This window comes from Dermacentor albipictus, chromosome 4, assembly GCF_038994185.2.
Source record: "Dermacentor albipictus isolate Rhodes 1998 colony chromosome 4, USDA_Dalb.pri_finalv2, whole genome shotgun sequence".
In the NCBI taxonomy this organism is placed as follows: Eukaryota; Metazoa; Arthropoda; class Arachnida; order Ixodida; family Ixodidae; genus Dermacentor; species Dermacentor albipictus.
Window position 1 is genome coordinate 138,904,658 of NC_091824.1, and position 21,857 is coordinate 138,926,514.

At 46.9% G+C, this 21,857-nt stretch overlaps 1 protein-coding gene across 4 annotated transcripts in view; it reads right to left on the reverse strand.

Annotated features, from left to right (window-relative positions):
• Window positions 1-2,038: 2,038 nt before the first annotated feature.
• The window catches only part of LOC135895807 (carboxylesterase 5A-like), a 28,870-nt gene continuing 9,051 nt past the window's right edge, over window positions 2,039-21,857 (reverse strand). For 2 of the 4 annotated variants that reach the window (XM_065423985.1, XM_065423987.1), the window contains 5 exons: window positions 19,193-19,350; window positions 18,129-18,384; window positions 16,419-16,582; window positions 12,856-13,167; window positions 2,039-2,343 (listed from right to left, as the gene is read on the reverse strand). In XM_065423985.1, coding sequence (XP_065280057.1) covers window positions 2,109-2,343; window positions 12,856-13,167; window positions 16,419-16,582; window positions 18,129-18,384; window positions 19,193-19,350 — 1,125 coding nt within the window. In that variant the 3' untranslated portion in view covers window positions 2,039-2,108. Of the gene's footprint in view, window positions 2,344-11,604; window positions 11,663-12,855; window positions 13,168-16,418; window positions 16,583-18,128; window positions 18,385-19,192; window positions 19,351-21,857 lie in introns of all 4 variants that reach the window. The other 2 variants (XM_065423986.1, XM_065423988.1) reach the window with 2 other exon arrangements.

The following is a 21,857-nucleotide window of genomic DNA, read 5'->3' on the forward strand; positions in this document are numbered from 1 at the left end:
GGCAATCCCTATGCAGGCATAAATGGGCCTTGCACGCACTTGCATCTGAATAACGACTATCTGTTGCACTGTTCCGATGGGCCTTATTCTAATTCACGGACACGACTGGATTAAAAGTCATCAGTCCACATTGTATTTTTTACAGCGATAGCTATTAACCCTTTGAGGCTACTCACATTTATCCAGTTTGAGGTCATACCAATTAGAATTTTTCGCATTTAGATGGCACCCAGAAAACGCACTCAGGTAAACAAACACACATTGTATGATTTATACAGAAACGGTAGTTATTCCTGAGGCTCTCAATGGTACCTGAGCACTGTGTGGTAGCGCTTGAAGAACAATCGTAGGTGGAGGCCAGCATTCCCACTACAGGGCTGTAGGGTCCTCATTGCCACTTTCTTCTAAAATGCTGTCATCTGAGGACACTTTCTGACCATCTGAAGGTGAAATACATTCATCCACGGTGCTAAATGATCTTCTGATTCACTAAATTCATGTGAATTTTGTCCATAAAATGCACATACATGCATAAAGCATTACCAACCTGTCGGCACTTCAGGCCACAAATTATGCAAAAATCCTTTCAAGCATAGAGGAAGGAAAAAAAAAATGCTGCCCTCGCCTGAAGACATTGCGAAGTACAGTTATTACGTAATTGAAAAAGTTCCAGAAAACTGATGCTACAAACTTAAATATCTGACAGATGTGAGCCCAGGTGCGTGTGTGGTCCATCTTGACACCTGACTAGAACATATTTTAGCATGTTGGGAGGGGCCTAATACATGATCACAAAGGGTTAAACATACAATCATCGTCATACTTAATGCAAATATACCTTAAGTGTCTGTTTGCTTCTACTGCAGAGGATGTTACGAGGTTTCTGGTTGGATTGCCTTGAACGTATTAGCCTAATGCACTTTCCTACCAAAACTGTCGACTTCTTACTTATTGTACTTGATAAAGTTAAGCTGTTAGAGATTTTTTTCGCTGTTTGGATGAAGTCTGTTGGCAGCTGTACTTTAGCTTTTGTTACACATGCAGCAGGTATCAAATTCAGTTTTATTATCATCGAACTGTCAGACCAATTTGGCTGAGGTGGTCTGTTGCACCTGCATCTGAATCTGTTGCACAGCAGGAAAGAAAACATGTTCCCACTTAGGATTCAATTCTAGATCTACAATGTGTGTGTCATCGTGCCGTTGTCATGCTGTCATTGCGCTGTCAGCATACTGTTGTCTTGCAAACTGTCGCTGCTTTGGGCAAACCCTCTGGCTGTCCTTTGTGGGGCCCTCTGAAATGATTTAGAAATATTTTTCAATATGGCCGTAGTCCCACCTTGTTACTTATATACATGGCCATGTTTTATCTGTCTGGCACACTTCTAGGCAGCAGACTCAGATGTGTTGCTGGAAATTAAGGAGCATGAACACTGTGTCACCTTAGTCTAATGAAAGCATCACGTAAATCATGGGCATTATTACCATTGACTATTTGAAAATAGGGTGATACAGTTTTTGAAGTTTCTACTTAAATTCTTGCTGTTGCTTTCGTATCTTTTATATGAGCAACTCGGCAACTGGATATTGTGGGGATAATTGTGGGGATAATCTAAACTAAATCCATACGATGACACTCAGGGCGTAGACCAGCGAAAAATCAAATGGAAGTGCAACACCATTGCAGTTCATTTTAAGGTAGAGAAAAGTGTTCACTGTCATCAAATGGGCCCCACATGCACTTACGCACTTGCAAATAACGGCACTTGGGTTTTGCATCTAAGTCAGCAAACTGACGTGGGCCCCAACTGAGTGTTACTGAGGCATAAGTGGATAGTTCTAACTTTGACTGTAGCCAAAATATCAGTTCTGCGGCCAAACAGGCAGATGAGTACATCAACTACAGTAACCTCAGAGCACTGGCTGGACAGTGTAACCAAGGCCAAGGCTGGAGAATTGCTCTAGGTGTCTCATCACACAAGCAAAGGGTGACATAGTGACAACTGGAAATTCAGGGTATGTGGAGTGAAAGCTAGATTTCACATAACTTTCACATTTTATATTGTCCCGCACATATTGCACATTATATGACTTGCCACTGTAGTGTGGCTAGGTTGAGGTGATCTCGTCGCACTTGTACGGGAACTTATTGGGCTGCTGGTGAGTGGCCTGCATGTTCAGGTAGTCATCCCAGTACTTGCACAACTGGTCCCTGTAGTGGTCCTTTTCTTCTGTGGCGAGCTCGTTTTGGGTGGTCTGGCCACGGTTGCTGAGGAACACATAACGAGGGTTTTCTCGCGTGTATGGTGGCCACGGACGACCGCCCTTCAGTGATGGCAGATCCCTGTATGTGCAGATTGTACCATAGTCATCAGATAAAGAAGTTATCTTGACAAAATTGTGAAATTGTGAACTCAGAAAGTAGCCACAGGATCGCTGATTAGCTAGAAAGTGCCGAGAAATATGAAAAGGCTTCACTTTACAGTATTAACATCATCTGGTTCCAGTCCTCCTGTCCTTGCACAGAATTTATGCAGCTTTAGCTGTGGTTCGTGAAAAAAAAAAAAGTTGTGTTCAAATATTTGAAATTTAGAATCTGATTTTAATAGTCTTTTCTATCTTTGCTACTGAGTTTGTATTTGATGCAAGAATTCGCTTTTCGAAAGAGTCAAATATTTATTCTCTTCCAGTAACACTTGCAGAGTGTACAACGAGACGATAGCCCAAACAGCCTTTTGCTCACAGTGCATACTAAGATACCAATGCCTGTGGAGCTGCAGTCACTACGTAATAGGGCCCATGGAAAATCATCCACAACCCTGTGTTAACGTTTGCAATTGCAGTTGTGGGCTTGTCGGTAAAAATTTGCGATCAGCTGGAATGTTGACAATGAGTGGTAGGCCAAATCACCGCGCGTTGCCACAGATCTGCTAACAAAGCTGTGCAAGGTGACCTAGGATAGTCAAGCCAGCCCCCGCACACTTTCAAGTTCCAGCGATTGCCACAGAGGGTGAAAAATCAACAGAGGCGCCTTCCAGCATGAAGCGCGTAAGTCGAGCTACTTTAATTTGGTCGTGTAGTTTAATTCATACTTCTTCTGCTAGGGATGCTCAATGCGGCTCAATATTTGGTTTAGAAATGTACAAATACTAACCAACAAACATAGTTCACATGTAATTTTTTTATCATATATGCAGACCATTGTTTTATTGGACTTGTGTTGTTAACATCTGTGCTTTATTACTTGAATAAAGGTTTTGAGACCTCACTGATGTGTGATAAGCAGCAACCCACCGGTATTGATTGCAGTCCGTGCCGTTTATAGATTCGAATTTTACGGTGGTAGTATTTGCAAACTGGGTGGTCATTTCCTTCGAGGAGCACCACGCAGATTCGTTTTCATTAGAAAACAGTAATATGTCAGCCTGTTTATGCATCCAACATTCTATAGCCATCACCAAGCGAAAGTGTTTAAAGATGGTGAATTTTATCAGCTGCGGCGTTTCTTTGGCGTAATGGCTGCACAGCTTCTGGCGTTAGGGATCTGCCGCGTCTGACCGCATAATGACGTGTTGCTTAAAAAAAAAAAGTGCTAACTAGCACGAAAATTCATCACTGGAACCAAGGACAGTCTGCTTGGAGACTACCCAGGAAAGTGGATTAACCTTGCAGCCTCTGGTTGCATGCACTGGTGAGTAAAAAAAGCATTGTTTTGCATTCTCAACTTTGAATTTCTTTGTGTGCGAGGCGGATAAAACAGATTCCTGTAGTCATTTCTTAAAAGTAGAAAATAATAATTATAAATTAATTGTTCCTCAAAGACAATTCAAATGAGGCTCTTGTTATTTTGGCATGTTGAAATTCCTAACACGGAGTACAGCATAAATAATAAATCGTTTTGGCGGTTTCTGCATAAGTGATACACTGCAATAAATTCACTGCACATTTGTGGCAAATGTACTTCCAGTAATACAGTTAGATTAATTGCAGTTGAGACATAACAAAATGACTGTGCTTATTACCTAGTGTCTGGCAGAAAAAAAAAGTCATCTGATGGAGGCTGCATTGACACCATTGAAAGAAATTAGAAATGCACACGCAAAACAGTGTTGTGTGTGTATGTGCTTTTTGGTACTGGAGCGTTTTGTGCACTGTCTTTAGTCGCATGGATCACAAACTCACTTACACCACAGTAATTGAGGCTTTTTTTTTTCTTTCAACTTCAGCCTCCATGATGCTGCTCATATTTGTTCACCCTTTTGGACTCTATTGTCTCGGGACGTAAAGGACAACATTGAGTGCGTCACCGCTGGAGTAACATCAAGGGCCAAAATCCTCACAAGGGATGTTTTGAACACTGCAACTAGAACCGTGATTTGTTTACTTATTGAACTATTGCTTCACCATTTTTGTTTGCATGCTTGTCATGTCTTCATCATTTCTCTTTTCAGGAAGACGGACAAAATAGAGATTATTGGCCTGCAAGCTGCCCACTCCAAGCCATAAGAAGCTCAATGGTCACCATAATGACAACATGTCCTCTTGAACTATATGCCTCACCATGAAATGTTTGCTAGTTTACCGGATATAGTGGGTGTGAGCCCTATCAGGAAAGCAACAGTCTACAGTTTCATATCGTAACAAGGGGAATGCTAAAATTCTACATATAAGCTTACTTTTATGATGAACGGAGTAGTACTAATATGTTGAGTCCCAAGTTGTTTCTTTTCTTGTCATTCTAGCCAAGACTCCCAGAAAAGAAACAATGTAGCAAGCTCCTACTTGCTAATGCACAAGCTCTGTCATCGGCTCTTTGCAAATCAGCTTGATGGGCATTACCACGAGGGACCACATGCTCCCTCACAACAATAATTTGTTGCATGAAAATGCAAAGAATTTTAAAATGATCAAATGCTCTCGATGCAGTTTTGAGGAAATGATACTTCATGATGACTGCAACTCTGGCGGTTACTCATTTAATAGTTTAATTTTTTAAAAGTTTAAGATACCCTCATTGCCACATGGCATTAAAGAGGGGAGTTAAGCAAACAAACAAGTGCAGCGAGTTCTGGTAATATAATAATTATCCTGATTATACAATGTTAGCTAATTAAATAGATGGCCACCTGTGTTTGTGTGTTGTAAACTTAGTGACTGACGGCATTAAGTCCACCTGACCTGTATGAAATTTGTGAGGATGTACTGCTCCATTCATCGTTGACAATAAAGAATGTAAGCTTACTCGTTTCAAGTTTTTTTTGCCAGTTGAGGCCTCTCGCTTACCTGGCGACATAATTTTTTTTTATGGGGTTTTACGTGCCAAAACCACTTTCTGATTATGAGGCATGCCGTAGTGGAGGACTCCGGATATTTCGACCACCTGGGTTTCTTTAACGTGCACCTAAATCTAAGTACACGGCTGTTTTCGCATTTCGCCCCCATCGAAACGCGGCCACCGTGGCCAGGATTCGATCCCATGGCCTCGTGCTCGGCAGCCCAACACCATAGCCACTGAGCAACCACGGCAACATAATAAAGATATCGGTAGTCATGTTAAAGTACCATACACATGATTACTGCCCTGAAAGTGGTAACAAAATGCCCAGAACCAGTGACCGAGCAGCACGGCAAGCCCTACCAGTCTCTACAGCAGCGGCCATATTGCTCACTACATAATGGTGATGATATCAGGATGGATGCATGTATGTTATGAGCGTCCCCTTTGGAAAGATGCAGTGGGTTGTGCCACCAAGCTCTTGCTATTATACTGCCTAATGTCCTACCTAGGTTAAACAAGGGAAAAAAAAAACCTACAATGACATTTCATAACCAAATTTTTTGGCCCCTTATTGTGAACTTTGTTTTTGTAGGTCTCCATTTTTTGTTGTTTCCCTACTTTTATTGCCCCAATCTTCCAGTCATCTCTTACTAATCTCTGCTTTGGACATGTTCACTTTCCCCTGCTATCGCTGAACCCAAGGGCTTCAAGGAGGCCAGTTGTGCCTAAACAGGCTGCTGGGCAGATATCTTCACATTCTAATAAAACATGCCCCATCATTTCCCTAGCTTTACCGCAGCAAGCACATGCTTCTTCTTCCTTCTTATATCTAGCTTTATAGGTGCGTGTTCTAAGGCATCCCGATCTCGCTTCGATAAGTAATAAGCTTTCCTTTGAGTTATCATAAATTGTATCTTTCCTGATTTCGTTTTTTTGTCTTAAGTAGTTACTCATGGCAGATTTATTTTCCATTGTCGCCACCCATGAGATTATTTCAGCCTCTCTGACTTTCTACTTGACATTCTTTGTTGCTGTGTTGCTCTCCCTACAGGCCGCATACTTGCTGGTAAGCTTCCTAGTTCTTTTCCTCCACTGTGAATCAATGTTTTTTTCTGTACAGATACATCAACACTCTCCCAGCCCATTTACTTTCTTCCGTATTCCGTAGTCGTTTTTCGTACTCAATTTTGCTGCGAGCTTCCCTCACTTCAAAACTAGTCCAGCCTATACACCCCTGCACACCTTCATTTGTAGTCTTCCCGAGAGCGCCCAATGCGATGCATCCCACTCACCTTTGGTTCCCATCGACTCCTGATTGTACACCTGATTTAAAGCAAACAACCGCATTTCCAAAAGTAAGTCCAGGAACCATTACACCTTTCCACATACCTCGCAGCGCCTCATACCTATGTATCCCCATAGCGCTCTGTGCTTCAGCGAACGCACTTCACGTCGGCTCCGTTTTCCAAGAATTTCGCTGTGATTATCGCTCATTCACCTCATGAATGTAACACCAGCGTATGAAGGAAGTCACCAAGATTCTACTGGCACCATATTCAAGGTGGGAAACGACTTCCTTCCCAATCACAGAGGCTTTTGACCAGATCCACGCTAACCCTCACCGGAGCTCGCTTCGCCGGAGCAGTGATGGAAGTTCAAGTGAACGGGGAGGACATCTCCCCTGAAGAGTTTCTCCAAGGCAACGGTTGGTGCACCATTCGATACAAGACCCAATTCAACCGCGAGGGCGCGCAAAGCAACACCCAGAACGGAACCCACTCCCGCACCGGCGAGGGAGCGAACGGCGACCGACAGCGTTCGCGTCAAAGACAGCGTAACGTCAAGCAGCAAGTCATCAAGAACAGTAAAATGCCACTACTCCCACGAAGTGATTTCAAGGTCGTGATACGACGAAGAGGAGGCCTCGACGTTGCCGCCACCGGAACCGTGCTCCTCGCATCGGCCATTTACCGGGCGGCCAACGTACCGGGGCAAGAAGCAGGGGAGGACACGGTGTGCACCAACAACCGCCAAAACATCATAGTCGTGAGTACACCTCACGCTACTCACGCCGCTAAGTACAGACAACTGCGAGCGCACACGGTTATCGAACACGATACCAAAATCAGAGACATCAAAAACGTTCTCGTAGAATTAATTCCACCACGCAAGACCCGCAATAGCATCTTCGTACTCAACGTCTACAGCAGTCCCAGATGCCGCCAGCACCGCTTCCATGTCCTCTTCAAACGGGCAATCGACACCGCCAAGGGGCAACAGCTGTTCATTGGGGGGGGACTTTAACGCGGCGCACACGGCGTGGGGTTACAAGCACGATCACCCCAAAGGCACCCATCTATGGGCAACGGCGCAATACGCCGGACTCGAGCTGGTCACCGACCCCGCGGCACCAACAAGGCAGGGCAACAGCGTAAGCACTGACACGACGCCGGACCTTACTTTCACGTGCAACACACGCAAAGTCACTTGGACAAACACCATGGAAGACTTGGGGAGCGATCACTACATTATTTCCATAGAAGCAGAAGGCGGTCCGCAGGAACACAATGCCGGTCGTCAAATGAAGATCACCAACTGGAATCGGCTACGCAAACATTGTGATGAGCAACAGATGGAAGACATCAAAGATATAGAACAGTGGACCGACCAACTGCGGTGGGATATCGAGCGCGTGACGCAAACGATCCCGTCGACAGCTGGGCTTGAGACAATAGACTCCCGGTTGCTACACATGTGGGAAGCCAAAACTAACCTGCAGCACCGATGGAAACAACAGAGACACAATAGGAGACTGCGTAAACGGATAGCACAGCTCAACAAAGAAATAAAAAAGCACGCGCTTAACCTGCAACATCAACAATGGGAAGAGAAATGCGCGGAGATGGATGGTCAACTCACCACGCGTTGCACGTGGCAGATACTGCGCGGTACCTGATCGATCCCGCCAACACCAAGACCACACACATGCAAGGCATATACAAAATCATACACGCTTATGGGGGAACGGAAGAACAATTCCTACGGGATGCGGAACGCCTTTACATATCCCAAACGCCACCGCAAATATATCCAGACTACTCAGGAGAAAGCAATGCCACCCTAGACGAGGAATTCTCCGTTGCCGAAATCCAGGCGGCCCTCGTAAAGCTGAACACCAAGTCGGCCCCTGGCCCCGATCGAATACCCAATAGGGCACTACGCAATCTCGATTACGGTTCGATCGAGAAACTAACAAAATACATTAACGAGTGTTGGGCGCACGGGCAAGCAACCCCGGCAATGGAAAGAAGCAAATATCACACTGATACCTAAACCCGGCAAGAAATTACAGCTGGAGAACCTGCGCCCCATCTCCCTCACGTCCTGCGTGGGCAAGTTAATGTAGCACGCGTTTCTCAATAGACTCATGGATTACCTCGAGGACAACGACTTATTTCCACACACCATGATTGGGTTCAGAAGACATCTCTCCACGCAAGACGCCCTTCTGCAACTAAAACACCAAATCATAGACAATCCGGGGCGTTCGACGAGAGCCATCCTCGGGCTGGACCTGAAGAGGGCCTTCGATAACGTTCGCCACGATGCCATATTGCGACAAATAGATAATCTAAATCTCGGCCTGCGCACGTACAACTACGTCCGAGACTTCCTCACGAGAAGAACCGCTCGCATGCGAGTGGGGCAACTACAGTCAGAGCAAATCAACATCGGCAGCTCGGGCACCCCGCAAGGCTCGGTGATCTCGCCAATGCTCTTCAACCTCGTCCTGCTGGGGTTGCCCGACCGATTGTTTCAAATCGAAGGACTGCATCACACGCTATACGCGGATGATATTACGATCTGGACGACAACGGGCAGCGACGGAGAGATCGAGCAACGTTTACAACAGGCCATCCAATGCGTGGAAAACTACCTCGTGGGCACGGGACTCGCCTGCTTGGCCGAAAAATCCGAACTGCTGCTGTATAGACCAGTCAGAAAGGGGCGCCCACCTAAATGCTACACCCCCCTGGAAAAGAAAAAGATCCAATTAACGGCATCAAATGGCCTACCCATCCCGTTAGTAGAGAAAATCCGGGTACTAGGAATGATGATAGAGCATAAGGGTGGCAATGGCGAAGCACTTCGCAAGATAACGGCAAAGGCCACCAGCACGATGCAGCTCATTCGACGCATCACCAACAAACACGCGGGCATGCGCGAAGGCAGCGTCATCCGACTCATACAAGCCTTCGTCATTTCCCAGATAAGGTACACGGCAGCGTTTCACAACTGGTCGGTTGCGGAAAAAAACAAGCTCAACGCGCTCATACGCAAGGCGTACAAATGTGCGTTGGGACTTGCGCCTGGAGTTAGCACCACCAAGCTCTTAGAACTAGGCCTACACAATACGCTCGAAGAACTCGTGGAGGCGCAACAAGTGTCCCAACTTGAACGCCTATCCAAGACCCGCCCGGGCAGACACGTGCTTGAAAATCTCGGCATCACATACCACTCGCAACACGGCGTCAAAGTAGACATTCCAAGACCCATACGCGAGCAACTATACGTACCCCCATTGCCTCGCAACATGCACCCCCAACACCACACGGGGAGGCGTAAAGCCAGGGCACAACAAATGAACAAAAGTTACTCTAACGACAAGGAGGCGGTCTTCACCGACGCAGCCCGCTATCGAGACAGGAAGAGTTTCGTGGCAGCAGTTACTAGCCACCGATAGATAGATAGATAAACTTTATAAAAAGAATAATCAGAAAACCGCTAATGGTCGGGGCCCTTAGTCCAGGGCTCCGCTGGCTCTTGCCATCTTCTCCGCTCTCTTTATCAGCTTGAGCTGGTCGTCGAGGGCCGAGCTGGACAGCAGTGCCTCCCATTGCTCCCTCGTGGTGTTCGTGTCTAGGTGTTCTATGTTTTGTAGTGTGCACTCCCACGTAATGTGGTATAGGGTTGGCGTGGCCCCACACCATGGGCATTCGTCTGTGTAGGCTGTGGGGTGTATCCGATGTAATATGTGTAGGTTCGTGTAAGTGCCTGTCTGGAGCCTACGCCAGGCAGCGGCATCTTCTGTCTTTAGATTTCGATGGGGTGGTGGATATCGCAAGCGACGCCCTCTGTGGTAGTTAACGATGGCTGAATACTCGAGGCAACCACCTCACGAGCGTCATCGTGAACACGGCACATGCCGAAGCGGCAGAGGAAGCGGCCATAGCACTGGCCCTCACACAAACCAAAGCTACATACGTGATCTGTGACTCGCAAATGGCAATTCGCAATTTTGCAAATGGGCGCATCTCGCAAGAGGCGTATCAGATACTCCAGCGACATCCCATACACCAGGGAGAGGTCGACGTTGATAACCGAAGGCATTTGCTATGGATCCCGGCACACACTGGAATGAGCACCCCCAACGAAGCGGCTCACGGCGTTGCTCGAGGCCTGACTCACCGAGCAGCATCGGAGGAAGAGCCCCCGCGGGGTACTGCAAACGTCTGGGCATGGGAGGATCGTATGACCACTTTTCACGACATCACGGCACACTACCAATTGCAAAGACGCATATACCCATTCCCTCACGCTATGTTAGACAGGACGCAAGCAGTACACTTCAGACAATTACAAACAGACTCTTACAGAAACCCCAGACTCATGCACGCCATGTATCCAGACGTGTACACTACAAACAGGTGCACATCGTGTGGCGAGGTTGCCACACTAAATCACATGTTATGGGAGTGTCGGGACCTAACAAACAAGTCGGGCAGTGCCGACCCCTCCGTCTCTTCCACCGCCAGCCTCCAGTCACGCTGGATGACCGCACTGCTCAGCTCTGACCTGACAGCACAACTCTGGGCCGTCCAGCGAGCCGAGGAAGCCGCTTCGAGACAAGGTCTAGGAACCGCGTCCGCGGCGGGAGCCCAGACCCACTAAAAGACGCCGGACTCAAATCTTGCTGATTTGAAATAAAAGTTTACGCTCTCTCTTCCCCTTTTGATTTGTCAGCACCATCTCTCGGTCGTATACTTTATTTCATAATGCCACCGTTCCTCTTATTTCCGTTGCACTGTGCAAGGTACAGTTTCCCTTCTCTAAGTTTGTATAGGTGCTCTATGGTCAAGCTTTGAAGCACAAGAAGTTTCCAGCAAGTTGGCATACTTCAACCGCCTACAACGCATGAGCAGGGACAGGTGGGCGAGATGTGCATTTCAGTACCTGTTGGCAACTGAACTCAGCTAGGGCATACGCAGAGGTGGATGTGCCACAGAGTGCGAGATGAAGTGATAGCACGTGGAAGCAGACACTCACCCAGCGGGACACTCTGGCTATCTATCGCAATCATAGGAGTGGAATCAGGACTGCCCACCTGTATGACAAGAGCATCATAAGCTCACTGCTCTTCAAGGCGAGAGTAGGAGCACTGTGAACGCTTACACGGCAACAAAAATTCACCATAAGTGTGTGCAGTGTGCTGTGTTGAGCATGTGGTAAGGTGGACCAAACAATTGAGCATATCGCACTCAAATGTGAACAAGTGGGTATACACCATCCCAAGATGTCTTGGCTGAAAGCACTCAGCTGTGAAGATGCCTCTGGGCTGGTGCAGTCAGCGGCAGTTATATTGACAAAGCAATGATGCAAAATGGTGGTGAAAAACACCGAAGGCCAGTCAACAGTCAACAGCCACCACAGGCATCAGTGTCGGACTGGTCGGTATTGTATTCTATGTTGGATTCTTTGATATTGTGACTGTGCTTGCTTGCAATTTTTCTTTCCCTTTTTTTTTCTTAATGATTAATATTATTATTGCTAGGACATAACCTATACATCTGCCTATTACAAAGGAAAAGTGCCATGCCATCATCATCATCATCTGCCGTCAATGTTTGATATCCATAAACTGTGATGTGTTTACACAAATTACCTATTCCTGTGTAGACACCTGGACCGATAGGGTCATGGGTGGCAGAGTTCATCATCATCTGCCGTCAAGGTCTCTAATATCCGTAAACTGTAATGTGCTTACACAAATTGCCTCTTCTTGAATAGGTACCTTGATTGACAGGGTCATGGATGGCAGAGTTTCCTACCAAAATTACTAGAGGAAACTCAGGCACTGCAGTCGTTCTACTACCGTGTGAATCATGGTTATACATAGTCGTATCTAATCTTCGTGCTTGTGGCTTCAGACATTTTTGTGATGTTATCTTTCTAAATTCACGCATTTGTAGTTTTATAATCATAGGCATTTAGTCTCTGTGCATATTTGTAATCATTGCCAATTGTCGAGCTTATAGCCTAATGTTCTGTCACAAATGATCATTTTGTCAAGTCACAAAGGTGTTTGAAGCCTGAAGGACTAAGTCTAAACAAATCCATGTACAGCTGTATGCTGGCTGAACGGTTATTCTTGCAGCTCCTTTAGATACTAGTATAGGGTGCTAGAACACTAGTGCTAGAGTCACCTCTAGTAAGCTTTGTAGGAAACTGTAATGGATGGGGTAAACCGCAACCTTCTTGTGGAGCTCAAGAGAAGGATGGCAGTGCAACCACTCTCACCCAGACTTCGCGAAGTCGCCCCAGTGCTTCATTATTGTGTGAGAGAAGAGCATCTCGGATGGGAACAGCTGTGCGCCAAACACGGTGAGCACGTCATCCAGCTGGGTAGCGTCCTTGTGGAATGGCTTCAGCGACTTCACTGCCTCCGGCTGGTAATCGTACACGAAGTAGTTGACCCGGTTGCCGGCATCCGAGAAGAGGTTGGCAAACCGCTTCATCGGGCACACATACAACAGGTCACCCAGCAATTCCGAGGCCACGTCGATAAAGTTCATCAATTGCTGCCCTTTCTCCGGGTTGGCCAGGTAGCACCTGTATGCATAGGATTCCATACGAATTTTCTCATCTGATCAATATATTATTGTCTGTGTGCTCATTGCATCAGTCAGTGTGGTGACCTTTGCTTCCTTTCAAACACTCCATTTCAAGCACTCTATCCCCATTCTTGCTTTGTGTGTAAGAATGGGGATAGACGCTGGGCATGTGCTCTTAACTAGTCACCTTGGCAGAGATGCTTGCACTTCTGAAGTCAGCCGTGCCAATTGTGTTCTGCGGCTGAAAAGTTATTTCAGGAGCTCCGCGGAATCAACATTTCTAGTGACGCTCCTAATCCGGCCTTTAGGTCAAATCGCTGCTAAAACTAAAGCTAGATAAACACTGAGAGAGGGAAAGCTGATGTTTTCGACAAGAGATATGAACGAATGCAGCTGCACTAATGACTTATTAGAGACTTTTAGCGTGTCCGCTATTCCGGCAAACTGGGGCGGTTTGGGCGGATTGCCGGATGGTCGGGGGCGTAAACGTGAGTGGCCGGAGCGGTGAAGCCGCCTGGTGTTGTAGAGCTCAACCAGACAAACACAGAGCTAAAATTGCAGTAACCTACTTTATTCTGCATCGCTGCTGTTGCAAATTTTCGGCAGTGGTGTAATGGTGTTCACAATTACGCTGCTGTCGAAAACTTACACCCCAGCTAAGAAGAATATATATAGTAATTGGTTCTGTGTTTAGGTGGTTGAGCTTTGCACCACCAGAGCTGGCGCCACCAATCTGGCCGCTCACGTTTACGACTCCGCTCATCCGGCGAACCGCCCGCGCCTGCCGGAGTATACTGGACGCACTAAAATTCTCTATTGTAACCATAACACTGCAGTCACTAATGGATGCCGCCACCTTCTCAGTGAGCGGTAACTGCGGCTGTAAACGGCACACGAAATCTGCTTTTGTTACGCGACATGGCTCAATGCATGTTTGGCAGTTTGCCAAGCAGGGTATAATGCTCGTCTTCGTGTTGTAGAAATTATTCGTGGGGCACAATGTGCTTGCTTTGACTTTTTTTGTCTGCCCATATTTGCCGGGCAGGACTATGCGCACATGGATACAGCCCTATTCTAGTACACTGTAGTTCACTCACCACTAGTGCTGTAGTGAAAACCTGAAGCAAAACGAAAATTAACCGACACTGTTGCTATCAAAGCAGCAAGTGTGGAAGCTACACAGGCTTTACGCTGTCGCAGAATTCTCATTAATTACCTCTGTCCTTAATATGTGTACAGGAAAATTTCTCCGTATCTGTGTAATGTATTCGTAAATTTCTGCCTTTGCGAACCTTGCGCATGCGCCACGCGGACAAATCGATAGTACTATATGCAAGCGTATCGTATCGCTATGAGAAAGGATAAAATGAACAGCGCCGAGCGGGCTGTCGCAAACCGTTAGAAATCTTTCCTTCTCCGAACCGCAATGAAATCGAAGTGCACTGAACCCCAACCAAACCGTGTTTTTTTTCTTTATTCGACACTCTACTGGGCAATGGTACCTCTCATATGACGTCAGCACTAGCCGATTCACAGAGAGCGGCAGAGGGAGGTCAGGCGAGGATTACGTTAATTTGTACATTTTGACGCGGGCGATTAAAATGGATGAGTAGCACCGGTACTTGCGGCGGCAATTTTCTAGTTAACAAGGACACACAGAAAACGCAGTATACTTCTAGACAAATAATCTATAGGTATATTTTAACTTAATATTTTCCTTTTGTGTCCCTTTGAGGTGATTTTGCCACATGTCTAGATTTAACGCCCTTTTTTGGCCTGTGGCCGCTCGATGAAAACACACCATCCTGTGCGTTCTTATCGGGTGGCTGTGCTTGGCCTGTCAAGCCTCCTTTCATGGTAACAGGTAGCTTTTCGTTGAAAGGTAACTTGCTAATGACCAACACGGGCACAGAAAATGACGTTAATGTGCTAATGCCTTAAATTTTAATGCCATTTGCGTGATGTCAAAACGTAAAAAAAAAACCAATGTATTTTTCTTGAATGTCATTCGTTATATAATGTGTTCGCCAGAACTAATTCGACGGAAATGCGTACTTACGATGCCCTATCTTGTGCACTGCAGTATAATTGAAGCATACAAAACCGTCTCTATCATGTGAAAAATAATTTATACATTACTATCAACTGCAGCGCGCTCACCGGAGAAAGTTCTCAGAGTACAACTTCTGAGCTGTACTCTGACAACTTTCTCAGGTAAGTGCTGGAATGGTTTTGATGGGGCAGGCGCCATTTTGCTTTTGGGCTTCATGTTTTATATGCAACGGCCGAAGTTGCTGTGGCCGGTTGCAACATTGTAAATGACAGTGACAAAGTCCTGCTAATGACATGATAGTAGTGGCGTCACTCGGCTTCCCGCCACACAGTGCCTCTGCTGGGCGTGTCACTCCCCTCCCTTTTTCTCTTGCAACTAGCCATTTCTTGATGCACACTTTGTATATAATGAATGTGAAGTAACTTAAGAGAGCAACGCTATTATTTTTTGCCTGTAATTCGACATTTATTTATGTAATAAAAAAAATGACAATATGGTGGCAGTTTGACATGTGTCATATTTTGCAAGCATTCTGTAATTTGTTCCCCTGTACCCTCCGAACTATGATCCCACAGCTAGGAGAATATATTATACATTAGAATGACACCAAATAAACAATGCCCTGCATGACGCAAGCAGTGCTTGTAGAAAAATATTACTATTCTTTTTAACTGGAAACAGTTACTTAGTGGCGACCGCACCACAGTCGCCGCTCAGCGGGCTTCAACCGGAGTGGTCCACCTCTCCTTAGTGAAGCAACTGCTCCACAGTACACATGTTTTTACATTTCACTATTTGTGATGGCGGATTAAACTTGCAAATGCAAATTTACTTTTTATTCAGTACCTTAACATTGCTCACTTCAGAATATACTGTCATTGACATCATCGTGTTAAATGTCATTAAATTTTGACATGTGGCACATCTACCAAAAGAAAAAGATGCCACTAGGGAACTTTGTGCTCCAACAAATGAACACAATTTCTGTTCTAGCGTGGCACAGGTGTTAGTGTTCCTTTAAATTCCACAAAATATAGTCTTACCGGAGCATAAAATTAGAAGCAATCTTGATTTTCTGAAATCCGCAAGAAAAGTTTAGTATATGCTGGATTTAGCATGCGGATTAACTTTGCATTCACTTTAAGGGAGATACGTTATATGCGGAAACAGAAACTATATGTTCGCCTCGAGCACACCTGATGATCTTCTCCAGGTGCGGGATATGATAGGGCTCTAGGTACTTCAACAGCCTTTGGGTAATCTCATCCCTGCTGGTGGTGTGCAATTCCTTGTAGGTCAAGTTCCGGAACTCGTGCGCCACCAGCATTCCGCCTTCGTTCCGCACGTTGCCCACAAGCACCTGCGATGCAGACACGAATATATGCGTTTAAGGAGGGCACGGTTGGGACGGTACTAAACTTAAGTTGTGCTACACAGGTAACTGGAAAAAAAAATTGGAGGACAAGGGTGGGACGCGACAGCGTTCCCGTCGACCCGCCAAGGGGTATAAGAGAATGCGCTGCGGCACAGCGATCACTTACGATGCGCCCCGCATCAGACTTAGCGCCCACCTATCACGCGGTGAGCGTCGAGCAACGCAGCGTTCGGCGCGGCAACGAAACGGGCGCCTGAGCGAACGGAACGAACCAAAGAACTCGGTGTCTCGGAGGGGAAACGATCTACGCCAGCCAAACGTCGTGATCGGCACGGGCAGAGAGATAGATAGTAATCTAAAGAAAGGAACGGCGCTTGATTCTGCAACCGGCAGCACGGCGAAGCGTCGCCAGGGGAGAGGGAGTCGGGACCGCGACGCGCCTGGCAGCGGTCCCAATGCGCGCGCGGCGCGCCTCCTGTCGGGGCAGCGCCGTACATTGAGAGGAGGGGGTCTTCTGTGTTCGCCGCAAGATGGCTCTGCGTGTGCGGAAAGCGCAGAAGAAATGCAGCGGAAACGCACTTCGCAACTCGTGTAATTGCGACTTCTGTACGTTACATGTTCATAATTACCGATATACACCGCAGTATAACTTTCCACGGCTTGTTTCGAAGGCAACACCGCATTCACTAGAGGCGCGTTTGTACCGCTTGGAAGCATCGAACTCGTGGCTGAGTTTTTTTTATTAAATTAAAATTAAATAAATAAAAAACACTCGTGGCTGAGTGGTAGCGTCTCCGTCTCACACTCCGGAGACCCTGGTTCGATTCCCACCGGGCCAATCTTGGAAGTTGCTTTTTATTTATGAAGCGCCTGCCGTGATTTATCGCTCACGGTCAACGCCGTGGACGCCGACACCGACGCCGACGACACCGGCTTTTCTGCGACACGAGCTCCTTAACGCTATCGCGTTAAAAGAAAAGTAGCACAGACGGAACCAGGACATGAAACGAACTGCGCAATCGTACAGATTACACACAGCGCGTCACGGACAATGGCAACAAACGATACGCACACAGCGCTAACTCGCAATCTTATTGCGTAAACTCGAGACCATTTTTACATGTGGTCACGGGTCAGTTACATGTTGCGCTACTTGGGTTATTGGAAACCAAGGCGAATGGTAGACTGAACAAGGCGCGAAAGGAAGCGCGCAACGAATTGCGCACTTCGTGCTAACGCGACCGTAAAAATTATGGGGTTTTACGTGCCAAAACCATTTTCTGATCATGAGGCACGCCGTAGTGGAGGACTCCGGAAATTTCGACCACCCGGGGTTCTTTAACGTGCACCTAAATGTAAGTACACGGGTGTTTTCGCCCCCATCGAAATGCGACCATGCCATGGCCGGGATTCGATCCCGCGACCTCGTGCTCAGCAGCCCAACACCATAGCCACTGAGCAACCACGACGGGTTAACGCGACCGTAGTAACGCTCGGTACTGCGTGGCCGGTGCAGCTATGGCCTCCGTACCTGAGCGCTATGTCCCGTCGACTGCGACAGCATAGTCTCGTACGGCAGTGGCATGAACGAATCGTGCGTTATCGGGAAGTGCCCCTCGGTGAGCGCTGGGCGCAGACGCTCTGTGGGTGTTACGTGCACGCAAGCGACCGCGGAGGCCAGGTCCACGCTTGAATCCCCCGCGCCCGACAGGCAGTTGGCTCGTAGCGCTACCTCCTCGATCGGGTCCTGGCTCGAACGGTCCGGGTAAGGCATCAGCGGAGAACCGCTGCGAGGGCACGCGCAACGCACAAGCGTAGCTAAGTTGTAAGCGAGTCTGTCGTAACCGCGTCATGTAGTGTCCACGAAAAAAAAAAAAGCGGAAACTATGGAAGCTAATTATCAAAGTAAGTGAATATATTTCTGACCCCGCTAATTATTCGTGTAACTTTAAGGGTCACTGCAATGCATCGGACGAATCAGCAAGACTACAAGCAGCCATACTTTAATTCCATTTGTCTGATTAAAACACATAATGCAACAGTGTGCTTTAAGTAAAGCAAAATTTTTAACGGCCAATCAAGATTCCATTTTAAGAATTTGGAAGCTTTTCATTTATAGTTATGTTCAGATGTTATCAAACCACACACCGGCTTCCACTGCATTGCTTCTTTTTAACCCCCACCCACCCCACTATTGCGGAAATTGCAGAACGCATTGTTGTTACGCGCAAAGTGCGATGGAACGAAAAAAAAATATTAGGGGCAACGTTAAGAGACGGAAATACATCGGTGTGGATCAGAGAGCAAACGGCAATAGCCGATATTCTAGTTGACATTAAGAGAGAGAGAAAGAAAAAAAAAAGAACTGGGTAGGCCATGTAATGCGTAGGGTACATAATCGGTGCACCATTAGAGTTACAGAATGGGTGCCAAGGGAAGGGAAGCGCAGTCGAGGACGGCAGAAAAGTATAGGTGGGGTGATGAAATTGGAGTTCGCAGGGAGGGGCCTTCGCCCTGCAGTGGACTTAAAGATAGGCTGATCATACGGTCTGATATATTACAAGCAGACAAGAGTGCCGTACGTGCATCATATACCTGTGCAGTATGGCGCGTCTGGTGAAACCTCGCGTCATGGGAGACAGTAGGTGGTAGCCGGCGGCCACCGCGCCTCCCCCAACGCCCATGAGGACGATGTTGTGCGGATTGCCGCCGAAGCTGAAGATGTTGTCGCGTACCCAGCGAAGCATTATGGCCTGACGGTCCAAGCGGAGGCAGCAAAACAGAAAGGTGAAGAGAGCTTAAAGAGGCACTAAAATGAAGGGTTAAACCGAGAAGCATTTGTTTCTCGGAGGAAAATTACTAGGTGTGTAACTGTATGCAATTGAAGCACGTTATAGTTAGCGTCGCTTCTCGACCGAATGAAATAGTATTTGTTCGCTGAGAGTGAAGAGCTAAGTGACGTCAAGCACTGAGTACTACTTGCCAAGCATGAGCTAGGAGTACTCAGGAGTACTGCGCCTTGCGTACTCTGTACGCAAGGTGCAGCTTAGAGGATTGCGTCTTCTTCATTTCAAGCAGTTAATGGCAGCACGCTGTTAGAGCTTCCTTTGCCGTGACAGCGAAGAAAAGCGAGCCCAAACAGCTTTCGAATTTCGCACCTAGCCGCGCTGCTTATGACCTAAGTGAGACGTGGCGGGTTTCAGTGCATTTACGCCTGCTCGGGTCGTATTTACGCCGTTAAAGGTAAAATCGGACAGAAATTATCTACGATGGCTATCCTAGTATGCGAATATCCTAAATGCATCGTGTATGAAGTCCATACCAACGTTACTAGACTAGCTTCAGTTTTAAAACTCGGCGCCGTTGCGCGGAACCGCCACCCGCCCGCGCCTTCGTGGCGCTGCAGTCGCGCCCGGCTTCACTTCCTCACTAGCCGGCTACGCGGGCGGGCCGGACGAAGCGCGCGGTGCAGCGTATTGTGTGGTTCGTTGTTGAAGGCGAATTTCAGCAAGCATGTAATCCGCGAAACTGTAGCTTTCGCCGAGTTTGTTGAGAATATAAGCAGACGATGCCGACGTGCTGCACACCTGGCTGCATAGGCGGCTATCGGAACGATGTCGACAGTTCGGCGCGCTGCTTTTTCTGTGCCGCCAGCAATGCGACGCTTCGCTCGGCGTGGAACAGAGCGATTCTGTTGTTGTTGTTGTTGTTGTTGTTGTTGTCCTGAGTGGCCGTGGCGCATACCCACAGTGGGGGATTGGCCAAGAATCGGGCGGTTTAATTAGGTGCCTAAAATAATAATGATAACAAGGGAGTTAACAATTTAGGCTTGTGAGTTTAAAAGTAAACGTTTTGTGTTTGGAGAAAAAAAGAAATAATCAGATGAAAACCGGGTATAAGATAACAATAATAATAATAATAATAATAATTAATAAAAGATAAGAAATAAAAGAAAGCTATGGTTGGGAGGGAGAACGATCAATCTAACATGGAAATCGATTAGTTTCAATGAGGTAATTTTGGATCGCCAAGCAAACATTTCTGTTGCTGAACCCAACAATGGAGGCTCCAAAAGATAGGATCACAGGCACTGATAAACTCAGACCAATAGAGCGAAGCGGGATTTCGAGTAGTCGTTTTCTTATAATAGAAAAACGTCTGCAAGACAACAAGAAATGGTCGATTGTCTCCGCTTCGCCACAGAATGAGCATAGTGGTGAGGGGACCAGACCAGACCAGTGGAGGTAGAAGTTCAATGCAGGTATACGGCAGCGCAGCTTCGTGATGGACACTTCAATTTTCCGTGTTCGGCAAAAATCTCTGTTCCAAGGGTGCAGGAGATGTCCGTACTCCACAGAGTTAGTAATTTCGGAGCCTGATACTGACTGTATAATGATACTCCTGCGAAATCTAGCTGCAGTTACATAAGCAGTCAAAGGGCAGCAAGGAAGAATCGGGCCACTTATCGATGCCTTGGCTAGAGAGTCTGCAATTTCATTAATGATTAGTCCTTTATGGCCGGGCACCCAAATCAAACGCACGCTTCTCAAGTAACCAGGTACCAATGATTGAAATGTCCTCATCAAGCGAGAATCACTAGAAGCAGTAAGGGATGAGCACAATGATAAAGAATCAGTAACTATCACGGCTGACGTAATTGATGGTCCTAATTTGCGTAATGCTAGCACCACGGCCATGAATTCGGCTATTCCTTGTGCCGACCGGCACACGCGCTCGTGCCACTGCTCCTACGTTCATCGTCGTCTTCCACAGCTGGCTGCGTTGCCGTTCATCATTCCAGCGTAGAATTTCACTTCTGTCATCGTAATGGGGAGGCCGCGTTTACGGTGGGAGGGGCCATTGCTTAAGGCAGTATGAGCCACTCATTGTCTTACGTAACGGATAGATTTAATTTCTGAAGAAACTTAATTTTGAATAATCGCAAATCGGGCGAAGGCAGCTAATCACGCCTCCGAGCAAACTCGAGACGTCGAACGCAAGCGACAACGGCGTACTACGGGCATATCGTCAGTGACGTCGTTCTCTCCGTCGCAGCCGATTGTGTGTGTTACCGCATAATTCAGAAATACTTTAATGAATCCTCTAGATTAACCCAGTGATAAACACTGGCCGCACGTTTCAGCTTCGCTGGTTAACCATCTTCACGGAGTAGAAGAGCAGATGATATTTTTGTGTGTGTGTGTGTGGCTTGTGTGTTCAAAGACTGACCTCATCTTTCTTTTTGTTGCGCTTCTTTGGC